This window comes from Macaca fascicularis, chromosome 9 (assembly GCF_037993035.2).
Source record: "Macaca fascicularis isolate 582-1 chromosome 9, T2T-MFA8v1.1".
Classification (NCBI taxonomy): Eukaryota; Metazoa; Chordata; class Mammalia; order Primates; family Cercopithecidae; genus Macaca; species Macaca fascicularis.
Genome location: NC_088383.1, coordinates 140,141,711 through 140,167,065, shown reverse-complemented (window position 1 = coordinate 140,167,065; position 25,355 = coordinate 140,141,711). Strand labels below are relative to the sequence as shown.

The 25,355-nt window shown below is 50.0% G+C and overlaps 1 protein-coding gene across 2 annotated transcripts in view; it reads left to right on the top strand.

The window, feature by feature from the left end:
- The window catches only part of TCERG1L (transcription elongation regulator 1 like), a 232,072-nt gene that overhangs the window by 140,003 nt on the left and 66,714 nt on the right, over positions 1 to 25,355 (top strand). For both annotated transcript variants that reach the window (XM_065521620.1, XM_045361756.2), the window contains 2 exons: positions 15,916 to 16,007; positions 19,609 to 19,697. In XM_065521620.1, coding sequence (XP_065377692.1) covers positions 15,916 to 16,007; positions 19,609 to 19,697 — 181 coding nt within the window. The remainder of the gene's footprint in view (positions 1 to 15,915; positions 16,008 to 19,608; positions 19,698 to 25,355) is intronic.

The following is a 25,355-nucleotide window of genomic DNA, read 5'->3' as shown; positions in this document are numbered from 1 at the left end:
GAGCTCAGATGAGGGGGGAGTCAGTGGTGGGGCATGGGTGTAGCGTATTCTAGAGAGTGGGTACATAAAACTGTATTCTCAGCTTGTTCTGGGAGTGGTCTTAGGTAGTAGATAATTCCTGAAAAATAAGATATTTAGGAGGAACTACTGGGATTAGATTATATCCTACAGAGGGTGAGGGGCCACTGAAATACGAGAGAAGCCCAAGGTCAGATCTGCAAATACAAGTTCTGGTGGATGGACCAGAAATTCTGATTCTAGTTGACAAAGGCTGACCCATTTGATAGGTAGCTCAACAGAACTGGGAAAAGGTAAATCTCAGACAAGAACCTTCAGTTGAGTATTTCCCCAACAAAGGGTCTCTTCGTACCAATTGCTTCATTGTAAGTATAGGATTGATTATTTTAAATGTTTTAATTTCTTTAAAAGAAACAACAAAGAAATAGTCATTAAAAATGCAAGTTCCTTAGAAAATGTCTGCTATGCTCTAAGTCAGAGCAGCCTCTATGGTGGGTAGTGCCAAATAGAACATAGTTATTGTGAGTCTCCCCCTCCCCATCATTTGAAAAATGTGCCTGCCCTCGTCATAAAAATGCATTTTGTGTGTATTCGGGGCTGGCCTTGGCAGAGGAATTATTCTTTCAAGTGATGGGTGGTTTGCTTTGATGCCAACCCAAATTGGATTGTGCAGCCTGACGTTACAAATCAATGCCGTAAGCACTGCACTGTTTTTATCCTTTAGCGCATAACCAGCAATCCCAAGCCTGGATTCGTTAAAGGTTATGTTTGCCTTAAACTAATTAAAGCCATTTGTATCAAATGACTGGAATAACTTCCCTTTAGAAATAAAGAAAATAACTGAAAGAAGTTAGTTAGGAAAAAAAAAAAGTTAATTTTATCAACTGAGATGAGAACTGCACTATTAATTTTATTACTTCTAAATGTGAAAATAAATCAGGTGAGGACTGCATTTTCACATAGATTAGTCTGCAAAAAGTCAGAGCTGACTTGATATGAGCTCTTTGAAGACTAACAGGCCTACAAATGCTAAAGCAGGGTGTGTATAAATCACAGGCTACCATAACCACACGACAGAGGGATCCATACAGTTCTTCTGAAGTTATCTTTTGTTTTGGTCATGCTGAGTTCCGAGAAGCAGGAGCACACTTTTGTGCAAGGGCAGATGCCCTTGTAAGTATCTGCTCATTTAAATCATGCAGATGGGTCAGATTTGGATGGATTTATCACAAAACCTGATTTCTATCTAAGAGGATGTTTTAAATAAATGTTTATTTCTTTTAAATTAGTTGCTTACTGACGCCCTCCCAGCTAGCTACTGTGCTAGCTCTCCAGCTAGGGACAGGGGCACAAAGACCCCGGCCATGCCCTGAGGACCTCCCAGTCTTTGGTGTAACTTTAATGTGCGTTTTTCTCCCTTTCACACAGTGACAATGCAAAATGCATTTTTTTTTTTTTTTTTTTTGAGACGGAGTCTCGCTCTGTCACCCAGGTTGGAGTGCAGTGGCGCGATCTTGGCTCACTGCAAGCTCCGCCTCCCGGGTTTACGCCATTCTCCTGCCTCAGCCTCCTGAGTAGCTGGGACTACAGGCACCCGCCACCTCGCCCACCTAGTTTTTTGTATTTTTAGTAGAGACCGGGTTTCACCGTGTTAGCCACGATGGTCTCCATCTCCTGACCTCGTGATCCACCCGTCTCGGCCTCCCAAAGTGCTGGGATTACAGGCTTGAGCCACCGCGCCCGGCCTGCAAAATGCATTTTTACAGAGGCAAGAGAACTTTCTTCAGGTCTTTTTCCCATGCCTACTCACACGGCAGACTCAAGGCTTCTAAAGGGACCCGAATATTTGATATACACATGCACACACATGCTCATACACACACGTCCTGTGTGCACACACATGTAGTGTGCACACACACCCATGCACACACACATGCTATATTCACACATATGCATGCGCACACACAGATGCTGTGTACACACAGACACACATGCACACAGTGCTATGTACACATGCATACACAAGTGCTATGTGCACACACACACAGGGTGCTATGTGCACATACATAGATACCTTGCTGTTCAGATTGATTTTGATTTCTGTGTGGTGATTCGAAGCTGCATCTTAACACGAGCAATGCTGCCTTGGGAGAGATGAGTGGTTGTTCCCAATGTATTTGCAAAGAACGTTTGCAAAGGTTTCCCTTAAAATGTTCAGGATAGAATAGTGGCTACCACAAGTTTTTGGAATGCTGCCTGGATGAACAAGTGCATTTTGCAAAGATATGTGGACCCAGAGGAGCTGAGTTTGCTCAGGAAGCGAGAGGGGGACACAGAGCGCCTCTCCCTGCCCCTGGCCTACCTGGTCCACTGCAGGTCTCCTCCAGGCCAGGGTCTTCCTTGCTTGCTTGGCCACAGGCAGACGCTGGCAACAGATGAGGCTGGCTCAGCAGGCTCTTGCCCAAACAGTTGTTAGAATCTACTTCCATGAGCCCTGCCGTGGGCACACCTGTGCATGGCACTGAACGTTTAGCATCTCTGTCCATAGTCAGGATCTTCCACATGCTATTATTTTTCCCATTCACTGATGGACACATTGAATCTCAGAGAAGGTAAGCGATGCTCCCCCAACTTCGTGGCTAGGAAGTAGCTGAGCGGAGTGCCGTGCTTAGGCCCGCCTGATCGCAGACCTCGGCTTCTGTGCTGAGCACAGACACTCCCTGGTCCCCGGTGTTGCTGGTGGCACTGTCCCTTCCTAGCCTGATTTCCGTCCTCCCAGGCCAGGTAAAAGGAGAGAGGTGGGCCTTAGCTGAGCCTGGCCCCACTCTCCTCTTTCTGGCCCCAGCGGCCCTCAGGCTCCAGGCATTGGTTCCACGGTGGGGAGGTCCCAGCCCTGGCTGAAGAACTGGAGGTTGTGCTTCAACCACGAAGACCAGGGAGCAGCAGGGAGGCCTGGACTCTGGGGTTACGGTCCATGGCAGGCAGTGGCAGGGGTTGTGCCCTTCCCTGCCTGAGCCCTAAAACTCCCTGGTCATGAGAATGGAGCCAGCGGGGGCTTCTCCTGAATAGCAGCATCAAACTGAGGCACCAGGGACCCGACTTCCCCTCAAAGTAATAGACGTCGCTAATAATAGGATGCAGTCAGTGATGGGAAGCGTGGGGTTTCACACATCTCCCTCTTATATTATAATCACTTTAATACTGAATCCTTTTTTTTTTACAAAAACATTCTTATTTGATAAAATTTAATGATGCAATTTAGAATGTGAATATACTTAATCATGCATTTATCTTCCATATAGAACTGAAGGTTATATTAAAAGGTATTTTGAAGCTTTAAAATCTGCAGTTCTGAATGCATATGCTAAGATAACAAATGTGCTAAATACAATATTTTAACTTTATGGCTCGAACACTTAATTTTAACGTTGTCAAAATACACCTAGGAATAGTACAGGCCCCCTCTTGAAATTCTCTTTCTTCTGCAAAATAATATCAGCAGTAGATAGTAGCCTAAAATAAATGTTAATGTGAAATAATATTAGCAGTGGATAGTAGCCGAAAATAAATGTGAGTGTAAAAATAAAATGTTCTCATTTTTATTATGTTGATGAGACAGTATGTAATATCCTGTGTATGTTGTATATGACCTTAGCAATCCAATGCATTGATGTCCTCAGAATTTGTAATTTGCAGAGCTCCCTGCAATGCCCAGTGGCAGCTGTCCCTACGGCTGGGCCTGAGCTGGCCTTGCTCCTGCGTTGCCTGTCTTCTGTCACTCACCCCTGCCTGTGAGCCACGCCACCGTGATCTTAGCTCTGGGACTTTGCATCCCTATCTGCCATTCCTGTATCATATAGATTCTTCTTTATCCCATCTCTACCCATCCTTGGGGTCTGACTTCAATGCCACCATCCCTGAGCTTCTCTCCCCTCTGGGCTGTGTGCTGGAGTCCCTTGCAGAGCGGGTTGGTCATTACCTGCCTGCCAGACCAGGGAGATCATGTCTGTCTTTCTCCCGACCTCCCTTGGGCCTCAGGCCATGCTCAGAGCAGGGCAATGCTTGGCACATATTTTTAACTAAAACATGAAAAAATCATTGCCAGCTCTTTGTCTTGAAGTCAACTGCTATCACCAGGAGCAGAATGGAGAATTCCAGGACTCCAGACCTGCCGGTGACCACTTCTCTCCACCCAGAAGTGGGTGTGGGGAATCAGGGGTGCCTGGGCCTTAACCTCGCAGAGTCACCACCTCTCCCTATTTGCAAGGGGACAACACCGTCAGTGACGTATGCATGCAGCTGCTTCTGTCATGGTAAAGTGTAGTTTAAGGCTCCACTTCTTGGCTCTGGATAGCAATGTTTTCATTGACCTCAAAACAAAAGCACAAGAGCCAGAGACATTACTGGAAGCCCCTCCCCCCAGCCCTCCGTGGTGGTCATGTCAGTAGGAATGGCTTTGTCTGAACTTTGCAGGGTCATACGGCTGGGCTGGCTCAGTCCCCTTGGCTGCTGTCCAGGCTGGAAAAGGTGGTGCCCAAGGGTGGACCGAGGGCTACTCTGGTGATCACCGAGGGAGGGCAGGGCTGTGTTCTGCAGACCAGCCTCACGTGGGATGTGGTGCCCTGAAGGGCACATTCTTCATATTTCTGTTTAGGGCATTCTTGGATTGAAAGAAAAGTTTAAAAGGCAGCTGAATGGTGCTGATTTTTGGTGTTTCTGTATGTATAACTCAAGCCAGGAAGCCCCATGGTCCTGACTTGGGCATGGCCTGGCCTCTTACTGTGACCTGGGAAACACACAGGTGCTGCCCACATGGCTGTGTGGGGGCTGCCCCCGCTGCCCCACCTTGGCCAGTTCCTGTTAGTTTGGGGAGGTGGGCAGGGAGTGCTGCTCACCTCCTGATCCAGGCAGCCCGATCTGCAGCCCGTGGAGAGAGCTGGGCAGGTGTGTTCACAGGAGCCCCGTCTTCCACCGGCATGGTGCCAATGCAGGCTCAGCCTCCACTGCTGTCAGAGGGGCTGGAGGCTGGGCTGGTGCCGCCATGAGATGGAACGCTCCGTGATGACATGTAGGAGCGTGTCCCCGAGGGATGGAACGAGCACTGATGAGTATACACAAGTAGTGAGCGGGGCTCTCCTGGAACTGCTTTGCTTTCTCATTAAACCATTCATTTGCAGCTCTGTGGAGCACACAGTGAAGTCCCATCTGTTGATTCTGTTGTTTAACTTGATCAGAGAGAGGCTCATAAAGTGCGGAGAGCCAGATCTTCATCCTGGAGTGCGAAGAACAGGCGGATGCCTGGGGAGCAGGTCCCGAGGGATCCCAGAGACACCCAGGGCAGGACGAGCGAGGCCCTGAACTCAGTGCTTGCTGGGAACCCACAGGCGAGACCAGGTGTCTCCCAGGTGCTGGGGAGACCTCAGTTCTGGGAGGGGCCTGAAGGTCTCCACACCCAGTTTCCAAATTAAGGACTGTGCCTCTTCCCAGGCCTTGAGGACAGGCAGACAGACAGATGCATGTCCTTGGGGGAGATGTCTCCTGACCTGCGTGGCTAGGGGGCTTCACCTTCTGAGACTTGGAAGCACATTCCATCATCTGGTAGAACTTTCAAGCTGTTTGCAGACCACTCAGGGCATGAGATACTCGTGACCCCATTTATCACAGCTCAGCTGAGAGGAACAAGAGACATTCAGATACAAACCAACCTCATCTTGTTTCAAAAACTCTTCCAGGGTCCCACGCTAGTCTGCTTCCTTGTTTCCCGGAAAAATCCCCTCCAAGCACCTGGCAGAGTCACCTATGTCACTGTCTTGTGCTAAACCTGCAATTCTAGCAAAGGTAAAGCTGGCAACCTCCCTGGGCAAAGGCTTGGGCCTCACATGGTGCCTCCTGCAGAGCGCTCAGCGGGGAGGCAGGGTCCTCAGGGGGCACAGGTGGGGCCTTGGCTGACGCCCCATGCGGAGGCTCCCCCAACTCCTGAGAAAGCCCTGGGAGTAAAGGGAGGAAGAGCCTGCATGACTGTCCCAGAATGTGGAGGCTGCTTCCGTCAAAATGGCAACATGCCAGAGTCTGTTTCTAGAGAAAAAATAAAGTGGAAACAGACTTGAAACTACAGCAGGGACTCGAGGGGCTGACGGTTCCTGTGTGCAGTGCGAATGTCATGCATGATCAAGAGGGAAAGAATCTGGATTGTGGATCTAGAACAGTCAGAGGTCAGAGGAGACATGGGGGTATTGATCCAGGGTCGCGTGCCGAGAGCCTCCCCTTCAGTCTCCCTCTGTGTCCTTAGCTGACGTCTGCCCAGAGCCTGCTGCTCTGTGCCGGATTCGGAAGTGGGTGTTGGCTGCCTCTGTGAGGGGCTGTCCCGATGGGGGTCCCAGCACACATGCTGCCCTCTGGCATGTGCTGGGCGTGTTAACACCCGTAAAAGGGGAGACAGTGTGGTGGCCAAGGGGACTTACCACTGCCGATAGGCGTGCTGCCCTTTGGGACATCCCAATGGCCCTGTGCTGGGAGGAGCAGTGCAGGGCACACACAGTTCTCATTATAGAGGCAACTTGTTTTGATGTCACCTTTAGATTATTGAAGTCACAATACAGACATTTTGCTTGTTCACGTTTATGTACATGTGTCAGTTTTTCTTCCATTCTTTTCTGGCACACGGAGTGTACAGAGTGGCAGAGCTCAGTAGTGAGCTTGTGAGCAATGCCTTTATCCGCTGTGACAGGTGGCCGAAAAGCCATCATCAGACACAAGCTTTGCTTTGTGTCTGTGTGGGCATGCGTGTGCCTGTGTGTGTGTAGTGTACGTGTGTGTCTCTTCATATGTTTGTGCTTGTGTGTGCATGTGTCTGTGTGTGTGCATGTGTCTCTATGTGTGTACACCTGTCTGTGTGTGTCCATGTGTCTCTGTGTGTACATATGTCTGTGTGTGCATGTGTCTCTGTGTGTACATATGTCTGTGTGTGCATGTGTCTCTGTGTGTGTGCCCATGTCTGTGTGTGTCCGTGTGTCTTGGTGTATGTTCACACATCTCTATGTGTATACACATGTCTCGATGTGTGTGCACTTGTCTCTGTGTGTGCACACATGTTTTGGTGTGTGTACACGTATCTCTTTGTGTGTGCACATGTCTCTGTGTGTGTGCACACGTCTCTGTGTGTGCATGTTTCTTGGTGTGTGTGCCTATCTCCGTGTGTGTACACGTGTCTGTGTGTGCATGCTTCTCTATGTGTGTGCATGGGTATCTGTGTGTGCAGCATTGCCCTCTTGGATGGGCACCAGAGCCCCTGATCCAGCTCAAGCACCCAGAGTAACAGCAGTCTTCAGCCCAGCTGTGACTTTCGTGACAACCCATTTGGAGGAACACCTACTGCTGGGTGCTTGCTCTAGCACCCGGAGGGCTTGGCAGAGCGGCAGACTGAAGCTCTCCGTCTGTTGGCAGCTGTAATTCCCGCACTGCCTTGAAAGGTGGGCGTTGCTTAAATAACTCAGCCTGGTACTGTGAAATGGATTTATGCTTTGAAAAAAGGTTTCAGGAAAATGTTTTAAATGATGGTTACAAGTTCACATGAATCTCTACTGCCTTCCTCCCTGCTTCCTATCTGTACCTCTGTCTCAATCCCTGTCTTCGTTTCTGTCTCTGTCCCAGCCTCCACCTTCTCCTCCTCCTCCATTTAGTCATCTCTTCTTTTCTTGGTCCAAGGTTGGGGTAAAGTCCTACTTCGCTCACTATGTACCTGACACAAGAGTGCTTGGAATTTTTATTTCATTTCTTATACAAATTGTCTGGTTTAATATGTCTCTTTTGCTTTTAACATCCCTGCTTTTGGATAAAGATGAGAACTTTGAGCGTAATTTGTGAATTGCATGGAACTCCCCATCAGCTCATTCATTTACTCATTAAACACACCTGTATTGAGGTCAGAGGTGGGCAGGGAGCTGGCTCTGTGGCTCCCTCCCTGGGCACAGCTGGGACTCAGGTGTCAGTTTCCTCTGGACCGAGCGGGACAAGCCTGCCCCTGGGGTGGGCTGCAGTGCCCTGGTGACTTGGGAGTAGCTCTCTTGGAGGGACAGCGCATTGAAGCTAGTTTTCCCCACAGGCTCTGACGTGCCTCCCTACAGGCAGGCCTCCGTGCAGGCATGCTGCACCAGGTGAGGCAGGCACTAGGCTCTCCTCGCTGCCTTCCGCTGACAACCAGGGTGCTGGTGTCGTCATCCCCACTCCTGTTACCCTCAGATCCCAAAGCTCACTCTGCCGGGTGCAGCACTTCCTGCATCTCCCACCTGGAGTTGGCCTCTCTGTCGGAAGCCTGCCTTCATCAGAGAAGCAGAGTGCCCCAGACCCTGGATCACGCTGGTGAAAATGTCCCACCACCTCCCCAGGCCATTCTGTCTAGTGGTGGCACCAGATTCTCTCTTGCTGGTCAAACAGATCTGCTGGTCAGACAGAACCCACAGAGAAAATCTGGACTCTGGCTGGGTATGGAGGACAGAGACCAATGACAGGGGTGGGGTCCTATTAGAGGCGTGGGTTCAGGTTGCAGGAGTGGGGTCCTATTAGAGGGGTGGGTTCAGGTTGCAGGGGTGGAGTTCCATTAGAGGGGTGGGTTTAGGTTGCAGGGGTGGGGTCCTATTAGAGGGGTGGGTTCAGGTTCCAGGATGGATTCAGGTTGCAGGGGTGGAGTCCCACGATGAGGCAAATTCTCATTGTAGGGCTGAGTCCTGTTAAAAGGTGGAGTTGCGTCTCAGTCCTGAGACCCCTTCTTGTGGAGGAAGCCACGCTCTGGTTCTCTGGTCTGAGCATTTTACAACCCTTTGTTCTTGCAAAGGGAAGTTCAGGATGTTAAAAATGGATGGAAAATTAATTCTCTGCAGCTTGTCAACTCTGTGAAATCACTACCTATGAAAAATTTAGGAGGACTCAGAAATGATTTGCTGTTTGTATGAAAATTATCTCCGTTTATAGTGGAGTTCAGTGAGGTGCTCTGGGATCTCAGGAGCCAGCCTTTGCTGGGGAACAGGCGGGTGAGAGGGAGAGGCAGGTGGAGCTGCAGCCGTGGGCCCTGCTCATAGCCCAGCCCCCACCGGGGGACCTCTGGAGCCCTGGCTGACCTGAGTCGTCACCAACTGCACAGCAACCCAGCCAGCTGGCATCCTCCTGGCCTACTGAGCAGGACCCGGGAAGACCTGCACCGGCTTCAAGGAGGCTCCCAGGGAAATGGCCCCACTGTGGGGTTTCAGCATGTGCGGCTGAGCTTCATGCTGGGCTCGTCCTGTGTGCCGGGCTGTGGTGCTCTGTCAGAGGTGCCCCCGCCCTCCTGCCCCAGTGCTGGCAGCCCCCAGTGCTGTCCTCCTGAGGCGGCAGCAGGCATCTGACTGTGGCCTTATATTCTGGGCAGGTGAGCAGGTCTGTGCAGCACACACTAAGGGGGATCGAGGCCACCACCTATACATCCCCTGGTGAGATGTGGGGATGGACCAGAGAACCCTGGCTCTTCCGGAAACCTAGGGAGTACCTGCCACTCCGACTCCAGCCCCTCCTGTGGCAGTCAAAAGCCCTGTTGGGGGAGGGGCTTCTTGAGGGGTTTGCTCCACTACCCCCTCCCTCCTTCCCAGTCCTGAGCTACCAGGGGGAGCGACAGGTAGCTGCACAGTCTCCCCTTTCACCAGCTCCTCACCAGTGGGATTTGGCTTTCCTGACATCATCTGGAGGACACTGTGCCAGGTTCTGTCTAGAGGGGCAGGCCCTGGAGAAGGGGTTTTAAAAAGACACCTCCAGGCCGTGCCTCTGTGCTCCCAGCTGCCACCAACGTTCCCTGCATGACATGGCACCCCTTCCATTCAAGTGCCCCTCCGGCCCCTGGGCTTCTCTTGTTTTTAACCCCTGAAATCTGTGTCTCTCCTCCTTCCGCCTTCCTCCGGGGCTGGCAGCTCTTGTGAATCTGGCACTCAGCATGAAGACCGAATGCAGGCACCTTCTCAGGGACAGGGTTCCCTTAGATGCTTTGATTCTCATTGAAGAGGCCGACTCGGAAAATCAATGCCGTCACCACGCCTCATGTAGGACCATATACAACGGGCCCTGAGCATGTCATTTTTATTATCTTCAGCATAAATTGTATTTTCCCCTTATTTTATTATCAAATTCTTCAAAGGAGCTCAGTACCAGTTAAATAGATAATTTCTACCCTCCCTACTGGGTTACTTTATAATCTAGAAAATGCTCACCTAATCTGCTTTTCTCAGTTGTAAAAAGAGATCATTGTGCCTACTTTATCTCAGCGTCTTGGAAATTATTTTAGAAAGGTGCTTCTAGGGAGGCAGTAGGCAAGATTAAAATATCATTCAGGCGGGCGCAGGGGCTCACGTCTGTAATCCCAGCACTTTGGGAGGCTGAGGTGGGCAGATCACCTGAGGTCAGGCGTTCGAGACCAGCCTGGCCAACATGGTGAAACCCCATCTCTACTAAAAATACAAAAACTAGCCGGTTGTGGTGACACATGCCTGTAATCTCAGCTACTCGGGAGGCTGAGGCAGGAGAATCACTTGAAGGTTGCAGTGAACCCACTCCAGCCTGGATGACAGAGTGACACCCCTTCTCTAAATAAAAAATAAATAAATAAATCAATTCCTGATGCTTCATTCAATGTAAGAAGCATTTGCTGGTCTTCAGGTGTGTGATGACTACACGACATGCCATCGACTGGACCTGCGTCCTGGTGCCACCTTTGAGCTGAGGCCTGACCCCAGGTGATGATGATACCTTTGAGTCTTCACCTTCCGGGCAGTTGAGGAGAACAGGTGCCTCGGGCCTGGATTAATGACTTAAAAGCACAATATGGAAAAGCTTCCAGGACCCTGACCCTAGGTCAGGCACAAGCAAACCCAGCTCCCCCTTCTTTCAGGGAAACATGGCGAATTGATTGCTGAGCTCCAAGAGTTTCTGAAGCTAAGTCTTGCCCAGGAGATAGGACACAGTTTTTCTTTCCACAGTTTTCTTTCTTTTTTTTTGTTTTTGTTTGTTTGTTTGTTTGTTTTTGTTTGAGATGGAGTCTTGCTCTGTCGCCCAGGCTGGAATGCAGTGGTGATCTCAGCTCACTGTCACCTTCGCCTCCCAGGTTCAAGCAATTCTCTGCTTCAGCCTCCTGAGTAGTTGGGATTACAGGTGCTTGCCACCACGCCCAGCTAATTTTTGTATTTTTATTAGAGACAGGGTTTCACCATCTTGGCCAGGCTGGTCTTGAACTCTTGACCTTGTGATCCATCCACCTCAGGCTTCCAAAGTGCTGGGACTACAGGTGTGAGCCACAGTGTCCGGCCTCCACACTTTTCTTAAAGAGATATTTCGTTGCCCCATTTGATTTCAAGGGGCTGGTGTTGAATACTTTTCTGCTGGACGCCCTCACCAATCCCTGCAGCCCTTAGAGAAAGGAGTGTCTAATTGCTCACAGTGCATCCTCTCACTTCTTCCCCACCAGCAAGGAGCGTTGTGCTGGATTGTGTAAGAGCAGTAAATACATGCTTGTCAGCTGACTGACGTGGGTGTTTTTAGCACAGCCTTTTTTGCTTCCTTCCAGACTTCCATGCAACCTTCTCAGTTCTCTTTGTCTCTCATCACTGCCAGGAGGGAAATTACACTGAAGGCCACCGGGGAGCACTTCACATCTCAGAGTTGGGTTTGATCAATAGAGGCATTGCACAGAAAGGTATTACCGCCATGCCTCTCTTGGAGGGTGGAAATGTATGGCATGCTCCCCGAAGTACTTCAGCGCCCATAGTCTTACAACTTGTTGATTTTCCTCCATAAACTAGTTCTCCCTGCCACTCAAGGGAGGATTTTATGACAACATCATCAGAGTTTGTGGAGAGGCCCAAAGCAAAGAGTACTTAAGCATCTCAGAGTGGACCCCGGAAGTGGCCCCCGGAGAGCCGTAGAATAAGCACTTCCACGGTGGAATGGCTGAGACGCAGACCCAGTTATGTGTGTGAGCCCCTGGTGCCACCCACGCACCTCCAAGGTACCTGCAAAATCAATGACTGTTAAAGAGTGCTGGTTATTAAGAAAAGTATTTAGGGCAAGGCACACACATTTGTCACAGGTATTCTGGGGGTATGTGTCTATGATTAGGGGCTTTAAAATGATCATCAACAATATATTCTCCAAGAAGCACTCACGAGGAGCAGTGTAAATCCGTTTATCTCAAAAGCCAGACTTTAAGATCTGATTTTTACAAAGATCAACTGTTTTCAATATGAAAAATACCTTAATATGTTTTATCAAGGTAATGGGGAATAAACTAGGCAACGCTGTCCCTATTTGAGAACAGTATTACGGGCTTACGCCCTCCTTGCGGGCTGCGTTTTCTTAACACAGTTTTTCACAATGCATATTTATTTACCTGCTCATAGAAGATACAGACACACATTTCAGCTACTGTGATTGCTGTGTGTTTTATAGGCACCTGCCATGTTGAAAACATGGCATAAAATTAACACACAAGCTCAGCTTTCCATGCACGACCCCTCCAGATTTCCTCCCTGGGACTTGCTCTTTGCTGTACTTTAGATAAAATTTAAAACAATTCATTTATGGCACATTCTTAGGTAGTAAAAAGCCATCCACTCATATCCAGTCAAAAAATAGGTCTCAGAGCAGTAGTGAGATATGTGGGGTGCAGTAGTGAGATATGTGGGGTGCAGTAGTGAGATATGTGGGGTGTAGTAGTGAGATATGTGGGGTGTAGTAGTGAGATATGTGGAGAGCAGTAGTGAGATATGTGGGGTACAGTAGTGAGATATGTGGGGTGCAGTAGTGAGATATGTGGAGAGTAGTAGTGAGATATGTGGGGTGCAGTAGTGAGATACGTGGAGAGTAGTAGTGAGATACGTGGGGTGCAGTAGTGAGATACGTGGGGTGCAGTAGTGAGATACGTGGGGTGCAGTAGTGAGATACGTGGAGAGCAGTAGTGAGATACGTGGGGTGCAGTAGTGACATATGTGGGGTGCAGTAGTGAGATATGTGGGGTGCAATAGTGAGATATGTGGAGTGTGGGGTCATCCAATCACCAGGTTTAACTTCCCTCTTCCCGTCACTTGGGCCTGCTTTGTGTTGGGTCTGTGAGGGCAGGGGAAGGGTGGGCTCAGCTTCCTTTGTGTGCCCCCTTGTCCCTCAATCAGGGGGCTGCTTCTGGTGGCTGCAGGATGGAGGCAAAAGGACAGAGCCCCGGGTTTTTGACGAGGGTTCCCTAGGGCGTGGCTGTGTCCCCATCTACTAGCCCCTTTCTGTGGTGTAGAGGTAGTGACCCGCTAATCCCCTCTTGTAGATGAGGAGGCGGAGATGGGGTGGAGCAGGATGGCCCTGCAGGATCAGGACAGAGATCCAGTGTCCGGGCTGCTTGGTGACCACTGCACCTCGACAAGGAATGGCCTCTGGGAGTGATTCTTACAGAGTTCCGGAAATCTTAGTGCAATTCAGGGACCCTGCTTCTCTTCCTGAGTGACAGTAAAATATTTCCACTGCCCTGAAATCTTTTCTTGACTCGGGCTTGGTTACCCGGTTCAGTGAAAAGCCGATAGTCCCTTTCCCAAGGCCATCCTTGAAATAGACCCACGCACAGAGCTGCCAGGCCGGAGGGCGTCTCTTGGGGTGGTCATGGCTGTATGGGAGCCCTGTGGTCAGCCTTGGCAGGCCTCTTGTGAGGGAGAAGTGTGCCGTGTAGACTCTGCGTGGACACCCTCGTAGAGTGGCAATGATGGAGGAGGCCGGTGCCCTCAGGGATCCCTGCTCAGCCTGTTTGCCAGCAGCCTGCACTAAGGGCAGAACAGCCACCCAGCCCTGGGGAGAGCCTGCAGGCCAGGGCCCGGTGCAGAGTGACAGTGGTAGACAGGCTGGGCCTTCTTCCACCGGCTCACTGGATGGAGGGGAGCCGGGGGTAGAATGCTGTGCTTCTGCCTCGTCCGGACTCAGCACCTCCGGGGATGGGGCCTCTGGGCCACATCTAGACTGCCTCAGTGTTGCTGCCCCACATCTGAAATAAATCTGCTAACTGACCCAACCCTAACTAATAAGGGGCTTCCTCCCAAGGGCTCTGGGGAGGGATGCCTTGCAGACCACCTGGCTCTACAGCTGCAAGGCAGATGGGTGCCAATGCCCACGGACGGCGTGACTGCCGGCCCCATGCGGAGCTATGCAGTTCTCCTTCCAGGAGCTGCAGAGGGGCCCCAGTTTGCAGGGGTCAAGGAGGAAAGGCTAGAAGGTGGGGTGTGCCAGTGGGACCCCCAGTCTTGCCTTTCACTTCCTTCAAGCACAGACATGTGACTTGAAGGGGCCACGGGACATCCTTTCTCTGTGTGTGTGCATATACGCTCCTGTGTGTTGTGTGCACACACGCATAAAGTGATTTACATGAATTCCCGACCCTCCCTTCTGCCAGGAAGGAACATACCCGGCCTCCCTGACTGCACTGTCTAGTCTGGAGCTCTGGATCAAGCTAAACAAATCTCTGCTTCCCAAGGGCCCTGCCCTGCACACGCATGAGACCCGGCCAGGGCTTTCCTTTGAGAACTTATCTATTGTTTTAGGTTGGTGTGTGGTTAGATGGTTTGGGTCCTTCTTTTTATTCTTGGTATTAAACAGTGCTCAACCTTGCTTTCCTGTTTTACCCTGAATCTACTTGCAAAATTTTGAGACTTAGACAGACACTTTTGGATAAGACAAAAATGGAACAGTTGTTGGGAATTTGCAGAATCCCTTCCTCCCCTGAAACAAGTACTTTTCAAAGTGCTGTGGATCTGGCCCCCTGGAAAAGCCAGGGCCCACCATGGTGGCCAATAAGCCATGGTCACTGGTGGTGTGGTCTGCACAGAGCCCCTCCTGTCCCCTTGGCAGGGCCAGGACCAAGGGCAGCCCATCATGGCCACCAGCTGGCAGAGCCTCAGCAAGGCTGGTTCTTCTGTCCTACACTGGCCCTTTGTCCTTCTTGGGAAGGGCCTGTGTCCTATTCATCCGTGACTCAAGTGGCCCAGTTCACAGGGGGCAGGTTGACATCACTGGAGGAGGCTGCTGACTTCCCAGAGCACTGGGGGCCCCAGAATGTGAGAGAGCAGCCCCGAGACACTCACGCCTGGGCACAGCACTCCCATCCTGGGCCCACTGGGCTGGGAGTGGTGAGAGCTGTCACGGCCTCACCCTGGTGATTGTCACCAGGTGGACAACAGCCAAGTCTTGGGCCACCCCGTTTTGGACTTGTTTCCTGCTTGTCCTTCTCCAAGAGGCTGAGTCCAGGACGGAGTGGACACTGCCTGAGTCCGGGACGGAGGGGACACTGCCTGAGTCCGGGACGGAGGGGACACTGCCTGAGTCCGGGACGGAGTGGACACTGCCTGAGTCCGGGACGGAGTGGACACTGCCTGAGTCCGGGACGGAGTGGACACTGCCTGAGTCCGGGACGGAGGGGACACTGCCTGAGTCCGGGACGGAGTGGACACTGCCTGAGTCCGGGACGGAGGGGACACTGCCTGAGTCCGGGACGGAGTGGACACTGCCTGAGTCCGGGACGGAGTGGACACTGCCTGAGTCCGGGACGGAGTGGACACTGCAGGGACACACAGGCACAGGAGAGGATGCCAGGAGGTTGGGCCAGGGAGTCCAGGGGTGCATGTGTGTGCCCAGGCCTCTGGCCCCTGCAAACCCATCGTCAGGTGCATCCTCACTTTGGGATGAGAACTTTGTCACTAGACTTCAACCCAAGGACAGGGCAATGTCACTTTCCTGTGGAATGCACAGGGTCTACCGATCAATTCGAATCTTCAGGGCCACATTTGGTCTTTGATTGCTTAGGTTTTCCAAACTACTGTGACAAATGAAATGTTAACGACAGCTTCTTTGGCCCAACAGATACAAGGACAGAGCGGGGCCGAGTGGCCCGCCCACCTGCCCTGATGCTGCGGGCCCAGAAGAAGAGCCGGGCTGGGGACAAAGAAGACAAGGTCAGTTTCGGGGCTCATGTGTGTGTTAAAGACACAAAACCCTGGGTGTGGAGATCCAGGGCCAGGACACCCTCATGCTTGTTTGCTATACGGTGTTTGTGAAATGACTGACATCTGCTGTGTGAAGCAACAGGACCTGGCACTGAAGGGGCCAGGTGAGGCCTGGAGAGCAGGGATGCAGCCCTTGCTGGTCCTGCCAGATCTGGGTCTAGAGCTCCCTGGGGGACCCTGTTGGGAAAGGCTTTGGCTTCCATTTGAACTTTGTCCATTTTCAGAAGGAAGAGAAGACACACAAGTTAGTCAAACTCAGACAGCACTTAGGCAAGAGGAAAGAAAAGCCAACGCTCTCACCCTAATTTCAGGTCTTTCTCTTCACTGGTTTGCCAAATGGCATTTTAAAGACTGACCAGGACAGTGCATTTGAAGCATTTCATGTTTTTAATAGTACAGTCCTTCCTCTCAATAACCCAAGGGAGTCACTTTTATTACTGCATTTCAAAATCACAAATCACACTTAATTTGCTCTCATCTGTCAAATACACTGAAGATGCTGGTGGGACTCAGTTACTTGTCAACGTTCTCTCTTACTTCACCTTTCCAAGGTATTTCTCTGCCTGAAGTCACACTGCGAGCTTTCTGTTCTCCCTGGTTTTGCTTCCGTGTCTCCTCTGAGTTCTTGCAGGATGTAGTCGCCCTGTTGTTCACGTCTCCTCCTCAGTCATCGGTGCGGGTGTTCAGTGGTGAAAATTGATCACACATGTTAGTGCAAATTAAACTTTTGCCCTCTGAGGTATGATTTTTCCGATTTTTCCAGATTAACATCCAGGCCAGAATTACATGTTAATTACACAGATAGCCTTTCTAGTGCCTTAAATAACTCCTTTCTCCATCACGCAGTTCTTCGAGTCTAATTCACTTTTATGACTTCAGCGTGGGACAAGAGTTTTATACCATGATTAGCTGTTTTTATCGCCAACAGGAAATCATAACCAGCATGCATCTCATGGAGAAGACCTCGGTAATTAGCAGTAGAGAACCCCAGCCTTGCCAAATTTAAACGTTAGTCCCCATCACAAATTACATCCTACTCTATTTGCTTGAATAATTAGCTGAGGTAATCTACCACTCACAGACTTCTTGGTGAGTTTCTGTTGTTCAATTAACTTCATAATGAAGTCCCCCCTAGTTTTTCTAATTGGATTGGTAATATAAGCTCTAGTCTTAATATATATTTTTTGAGACAAGTGTTTCTGAATGCTCCGTTATGGCAATTAGTTATCCTGACCTTATTTTCTCACAAGAAACGAAGGTTTTTCGTGCTACTAGAAAATCTATAAAAATTTTATTCATAAACTTACAAACTTAAGGATAATGTTATAATATACATTACAAATCATGTGTAAAATACCAAAATGCCAGGATGAACGTACATGAAACAGACCACTCCTTTCTTCCTGTAGTCCCTTGCATGATGTTCGAGAAGATGCCCTTCCCAGGTTCACCCTCACGCTGGAGACCGTGCAAGATGCTTCTGGCTGAGCGCTTTAATCTCCGTGTTTCTTGTCCTCCCTTCTGGGCTGGCATCTCTCAACATGGGCCACTCACTCTGGATAACTCGGTCACCAAGACACAACTTCACTCTGTTTTCCATGGTTCTACCAAACTGTCACATTAGAGAGACTTACTCGTTTGGGCTTTATCTCACCATTGTCTCTTATAGACCCTCGAGATTCTTTTAATTTTTGTTCTAATCTTATGTTTCTGTGCCTCCGTAATTTAGCACTTTCCTTCCTAAGCACTCTGTTTGAAAGCAGCTGACATAGTGCAGATGGGCCCTGGCCCAGCGCAGCCCTCAGGGACCCACATGTGCTGGGCTTTGCCACAGCATCCCCAGCCTCCTAAGCATGGCTGATGTTGCACTGGGAGCTCCCCAGGAGGACTTTGGAGCATTGACTTCATTTAGTTTTGGTTGGTCGAATGGTTAATCATCTTCCCACCTCCACTACCTCATAAAGTGCCAATATCAACAACGGTAGAAACAGAGATGCTAAACTTTTAGGATGATTTGCCATTTTTTTGATGAATCGAGTATTCTAATTACACCTGACATTCTCAGCTCAGAACCAGATTGCTGCTTTGAATAAGGCGTTGGTATCTTTTAATCCCACCTAATTTTCCCAGAGAGAGGACATAATCTATCAGAGCATTCGAAGTTTGAGATTAAAACCATGGAAACAGCTGGAAGAGGAAAAAAGGAAAAAGTTTCTCACATGAGAATTTATTATACTTCATGTGAATTCATTTCTTTCTTACAGCCTTCGAAGATTGTGCTGATACCTCCTTATTTTTTTTTTTTTATTTCTCTTTGTGATATATGGTTCTACCGGCAATAATTTGGTTCTTTCTGCCCAGTAAGATCTGCTGTCTGTCATACATCAATATGGCTAAAGGAATTCATCTGAATTGTGGGCCTCTGTTTATGTGAGAGTTATGATGGACCGTATTTTTAAATCTCAAGCAACTTTTATTTTTCTCCAAATTTTATTCCTAGTGAATACTGATCAAGTGTCCCAACCATAGCTTATTTTTCTCTCTTTTTAATTTTAGGACATAAATCTTCATTTTATTCTAGGTGATAAATTTTCTTTCTTTCTTTCTTTTTTTTTTTTTTTTTTTGAGACAGAGTCTTACTCTGTCATCCAGGCTGGAGTGCAGTAGTGGCACGATCTCGGCTCACTGCAACCTCCGCCTCCCAGGTTCAAGCGATTCTCCTGCCTCAGTCTTCCGAGTACCTGGGACTACAGGTGCGCACACCACACCCAGCTAATTTTTGTATTTTTAGTAAAGACGGGGTTTCACCATGTTGGTCAGGATGATCTGGATCTCTTGACCTCATGATCTGCCCACCTCAGCCTCCCAAAGTGCTGGGATTACAGGCGTGAGCCACTGCGCCCGGCATTTCAAACATTCTTACTTCTTAATGGAAACGTGGACCAACCAAGCATCAGAATCAGAATCATCCCCAGGATGCAAAACAGCCCCCATGAGCCCTGCCCCCAGCTGGATGGTCAGGAAAGGCGGGAGCCTGGGAAGGAACCGCACTCTGTGTGGCAGAGTCATTATTGAGGAATATGGGTTTGTTGCTTCCTCCTGACTTAATGGGACCAGGATGTGGCAACCCCAGCTTTGAGGCTCTCTGCCACTAAATGCTGTTGTTTTCATGGCACAGTGACTCCCACTGCCGGGTCAGCTCATTTCTGGGGATGAAGCCAGTGAGATTTTCTGTCCCAAGACATCAGACCTCAGATGCCCTCTCTTGGCTGCCTCTGACCATCTCTGCTTCTGGAAAAGCAGGCAGCTTAGACAGCTTGGGACAATGAGGGGTGCCTTTGTCCGGGTGATTCTACCCAGTCTGCTCTGCACTGTTCCGTGTTCCTGGCAGAACCTCCCAGCCCAGGCACTGCTGTGCTGAGGTCATTATCTCGGGGCTACTATAAGCAGCCTGCCTGCAGGAGATTTGTTTATTCCTCCCTTCCGTGCTTGTAATTGAAGATGAGTGTTTAAAATTAAAAGTCACTCTCCTGTCTCGTTCTGTTGAAAGGAACCTCCACCGATGCTGGGGGGAGGAGAGGACAGCACAGCCAGAGGCAACAGGCCAGTGGCCTCCACCCCAGTGCCCGGATCCCCCTGGTAAGACACCCCAAAGCCCAAGAGCCACTAGCAATGGCGTTGTCTGGTCCTGGCATTTGTCCGATGTCACCAAAGAGACACTGCATGTTTCTCAGGCATCCTGTGCCTTAAAAAAATGAACTTGCAGCTCCTGGCAGGTATAATTCTGCACTGTGGTCACATTCTGCAGAAAGAAAAACATAGCATTTAAGTGGTGAACTATCCTGCTCTGATCTATTTGTGCATATGTATTAAAATGATAATGCTGTTGCATGTCTATCAGCGAAAGGCAGTGGCTGAAGAAAGTGTAGCATGCCTTACACTTCAAAAGATCTGTTTTCCCTCCACTCCAAGAAGAATCGTAACCGAATGGCTATTAATTAAAGACGTGGCTGTTCTCTCTGTCGCCCTGCGTGGCTGCCTGCTCTCGGAGTATGCCACGCTCCAGACACCCTCCACGAGGGAGCCACAGTCTTTGGTTTTTTAAAATGCCCTTTTATAATGGAGTCATTTGGAAGCAGAATAAAAGGTTATTACAGTAAAAATTAAGTTTAAAGCCTGAAGATGAGAGTGCAGTATACAGCTGGGAGGAACAGCTAATTTAAAGAACAGAAATAGCAACCACTTGTGTCAGCTCAATGTGCCAGCCAGGTACAGAAAGCAGCCAGCTAAGGAGCGCAGGGCCCCTACCAGCCTTGCATAGTGAGTGAGCATGTCCCTGATGACCGGGCCTGCTGTGCTGTCCCCTGACCCTCTGATTTTTAGGGTGAACTTGGTTCCAATCTGGACAAACTGGCACCCCTGCCTTGTATGCCATGGTCAGTGTCGGTGGCAGGCACCCAGCGCCTCCAGCCTTCCATTTGTAGCTAAAGCTCCTCTGCACCCTGGGAGTGCCTCGGGATAAGGCCTCCTTGTACTAATATTGTGCTGTTTTCCAACCACCCATTCTCCAACCCTTACAATTTAAGTCAATTCTGATGCTAATTAGTGGGAGTTAGTGTCAAACCCCACAGGCTGGGGCTCAGTCCCTCAGGCTGCCCTGCTTTAGACATTGGCTGCAAATGGGGTCCCCCAGCTGCCCATACATCTGCCCAGCTGACCACAGATTTGGGGTTCCCATGACTTCCTCTCCACTTCAGTGGTGATTTGCTAGGACAACTCGCAGAACTCAGGAAGCACTTTAGTTGGCATTACATTTGTCTTATCAAGGATACCATTCAGGAGCAGCCAGTGGAAGCAGTGCTCAGGGTAAGGTATGGACCTGACTGAGCTTCTGGGCCTCCCCCGAGCCACCCTCCCAGTGCTGCAGCGTTCACCAGCCTGGAAACGCTCGGAACCTCATTGTTTTAGAACTTTAGCAGAGATGTAACTACACAGGCATGACTGATGAAATCATCGGCCAAGTGAGAGGACTCAGAGGGTTGGGCAGGGCGGAAAGTGGCAACCGTTCGGTCGCGCGGTTGGTGTCTCTGGAGACCAGCACCCTCCCTGAAGCTGCTCAGGCGTCCTGAAATCATTTCCTTGTGCAGCCTCAGGCATGGTCACAGCTCAGGCGTCCTGAAATCATTTCCTTGTGCAGCCTCAGGCATGGTCAGGGACTTGTCCTTGCTCAGGAAATTCGAAGAGTTTGGGAAGCTCTGTGTCAGGAATCATCTGGAACAAAGACCATATACATCCCTGTGCTGCTTAATGACAGGGCTATGTTCTGGAAACGCATCCTCGGGCAGTGGCATCTGACATCCTTTTGTGCACATCACAGGGTACTCTCACACGGGCCTGGTGGCATGGACTCCCGCAAGCCCAGGCTGCATGGCGTAGTCCGTGGCTCCCAGGCTGCAGACCGTGTGGTGCTGACTGCATGGAGGCAGTTGTGACACGGTGGTGGAGATGTGTGTGTCTAAACACATCCCAACGTAGAGAGGGTATGGTAAAATTCGGTATTATAATCGGACGGGACCACCATGGTATGTGTTGTCGGTCTGTGGCTGAAAGAAATGTCACTGTGCGGCACATGACTGCACGTCCATTTGACGATGCCACAAACTGTTTGAGAGCTTCTACAGGCAAACTCTCCGATGTCTCCAAGGCAGGCAAACTGCTGCACATTGCACTGCGGGATTGGGAAACATTCCCCGAGACCCTGTGGAATCCTCACACAGCTTCCGCCAGGCTCCCCTGGGGGGTTGCAGGGATCCGGAAGACTTGACCTTGAGCACTAGAGCCTTCTCACTGTGAAAGCTGCGGCTTTCTTCTCCAGCGACATTGTGTTACCATGAGCAAGGCTTCGTGGGATCCAGCAAATCAGAACGGTTCCCTGGCTGCTGCACTCCCCTCCCAGTCGTGGGTCTTTGCCGATGAATCGTCGATAGGTAGGGGAGTCTGTTGGTTGCTGTGTGATCACACCTGAAAGCACACTATCCCTGCGGCAGTAGAGGTTCGGCACAGGAGCAGAACGAGGGAGCTTGGTCCACATGGGAGGGCGGACCCCACGCAGGACGAGGACTTAGCGGGTCCTCGTGGGTTTCTGAGCGTGGAGCAGCTAAGCCCGGGGTACTTGCAGATGAGGGAATGAATGGGGGGTGCTGGGGATGGGAGGTAAGGGCGGCTGCGGTCAGAGGGAGTGGCGGGGTGTAGGGCCACGGGCTTGAGGAAAGGTAGGTGAGGACTTGGGCCTGGGATCACAGAGGAAGGACGGCCAAGGTCCCACGGGACCTACAGGCCTTCCTGGTCTGCACAGTGACTGGTGCCACTACGGCGGAGGTGCAGTGTGGGTTCCTGGCCATGTCATCTTTAACTGGCAAGCATGAGGGCAAGAGGGAAATATCCAAGGAGCCCCAGGGGGCGCCTCCTGTGTTACAAGAGGAGCGAACACCTGCGAGTGGACGGAGAAGCTTCACGCTGGGAGCACACTGCTTGAATCAGATCTAGGCTTTGCCTGCTGGGACCTGTGCAGTATCATAGAAGGATGGAGAGGTAGCTGATGCTTCACTGCATGTCTCGTTTCATGTTTAGTCTAACCTCAGCCCCACCTGAATGGAGAGAGAGCCTAGGCTTGTTTGAGCAGCTGTTGGAATACGGATGTATTGGCAGACCGCCATCAGACCTCAGAGAGTGGGTTGGCACGTATCCTTAAAAGTGGAGGCACCCTCGACATTGCAGAGTGAGGGGGTCACTCCAGATCTCAGCTTCTCCCGTGGCCATGTGCTCTGTCAAGGAGGACTTTGTGTGCCTCGTGATGTGACATCCTCACTCATGTCAGCATGATGCACACAGGCCTGGGAACAGCACTCTCTCCTCACACTGCAACCTGCGTCTAGGAAAAGCTGTCTCCACTGTGGGGTGGGGTTGGGGGGTGGGTCTATGCCTATTTCACTTGATTAGCTGAATTATCTGCTGCTGTCTTGCTTATAGAGATTTGCTAGCAGTCAGCCTTTCCCCGGAGTCAGCCAGGGTCTCACGGAGACACACTGGGAGCTCCAGGGACAGGAGTGGGGCTCTGTCATCTGTCTCATTTTCCCTCACCCATTTGAAACAACCCATGCTTAGAAAGGGTGTCTTCGCCCAGACAGAGAATGTCTCAGACACTGTGGCCGCCTTGAACTTTCTAAGAAGACCACAGGGGGTCTCAGCAGGAGCTTGGCAGAGCCCCCAGGACTAAGGAGGCATTGGGGAGAGGCCCCAGTGACAGCTTCTACCAGAAGCACAACAGCCCATCCCTGCCCAAATAGATGAGCTCCTTGGTCTTCATCTCAGCTACCGAACGCTTAGACTGAGAGGTCAAGCCCACAGTGCTCTGTAAGGCTCTGGCACATGGCTGGCAGGGCACAGTGTAGTTTGCCTGTTTGCCCTGAGCTGACAGAAACAGCCCTTTCCCCAGGACGCACTGCCCCTTTTCTTGCTGAGGCCCCCAACCGCGAGTGAGAACCTGCCTGCCCCGCAGAAGGTCATCTTGGCCGAGTGTAAAGCAGGAAAAGGTCTTGTGCTTGGGGTTTGGGGCTGCAGTGGAAGTAGGTGGGAAGGATGGTGGGCAGGGGTCAGGTCTTAGAAGGCCAGTTCACGGTCACCTGGGGGACCCCACCGGCACTGTCAGTTGAACTGGTGGCGGGGTTAGCAGGCACGGCAGCGGAGGAAGTTCCGATGGCTCCAGGTGACTCTCCTCCCTCTCATGGCCAAGCCCAGAGCTTGCTGCCCGTGTCTCAGGGAGTCTCCTTCTGTCTGTCCCGTGACCGCGCATCCTCTTTGCAATGGTCCACTTGGCAGTCAGAGACCAGGCCACCTTCAGCCAGGCAGGGGTGGTGGTCCAGGCTGCCAGCTCAGGCCAGATCCCAGAATTAGCTCCGCTGTCTACGTAAGTATAGACCTCAACCTTCTCCTAAGGAAACCTGGCTTCTAGAAGGTTCCACATAGGTGGACCAGCCAAGCAGACTGGGCTAAAGTATTCTCAGAAAGAGTTCCTCTTGCATATCACAGAGCCATCTGGGGGCAGCTGGAATTGGGATGATAAGGAGGTAAGGAGTTTTGGAATCCACTCAACACATCTGCAACAAAAATCAAATTAGTCTTACTCTTGGTTAACTTTTTCATGTAGTTATTAAATACATTTTGAATAAAACGGGGGCTGAGAAATGGAGTGTTTGAGAAGACAGCAGAGTGAATAAGACCCTCCATCTCCTCTGTGCAGTTACAGGGAAGAAACTCACTTTCAAAGGTGAAACTCCTCCAGCGTTTTTCTGATTTGCGTCTGCTCTGGGGAAAGCATCTTAGAAAGCAATGAGGTGGTAGAAACTGGTTTAAAAGTGATGAGAGCAGAGGGTGATGTTTCTCCAGTTCCCTGCAGGAGCTGATGCCCCCTGCTAGAGCTCAGTGAATCTATACGGAATGCCAGCAGTAGACGGGCGGCATCCTTAGCTATTCTTAACTATGTGGGATTCTCTCTGCTCTTCTCACTGCCGAGAAGTGGCCAGACGCAGGGCCTCCTTGAAGGCATTAATGTAATGCTAAGCTCTTGAGAAATGGAAAATTAACACCCTGACCGGAATAAAAATGAAGGGCCATCTACCCACTCTTGTCTAACGGCCTGGGCCAGTTTAACCATTAAAATTGGTGTCGAAGTTCATAGTAACTTCTGTAGCCAACTCTGCTATCTGAAAACCTATTCCGCATTCTCCTGCTGGGTAGTTTCAAGGATACCATGTCCCTGGCATGGTATTTTAAGGAGGATAAAGGAAATGAAGACCATGCATTTACTTTCATACAAGGTGAAATCCGATCCTCCTCTAGAGAAGGTGTCATGGTAATAGTTGCAATGGAATTTGAATTACTTTTTTTTCAAATCTTCTTTAAACGTTCCGGCGTGTTAACAGTAGAATAGCATTATATTAGTCTCCTTAGGAATTTCTATATCTTCTTTTTTTGCGATTTGGCTTTAGACACAAATAGTAATTTTGAGGGAATTAAACCACTCCCACTTACTGGCAGTAAAAAGGTTTTTAGAGAGTTGATGACATGGGAAAATTTCAATAGTAATTGCTCGACAAAGTGTAAAATCCATAGCTTTTGGGTTAAATGACAATAAATGTCAAAAACTAGGATTAATCAGCATCTTAAAATTATTTAAAAGACTATAGATTTACAAGTAGTTAGCTATTTTTTGTAAAAATTAAAAACTATATATTAAAT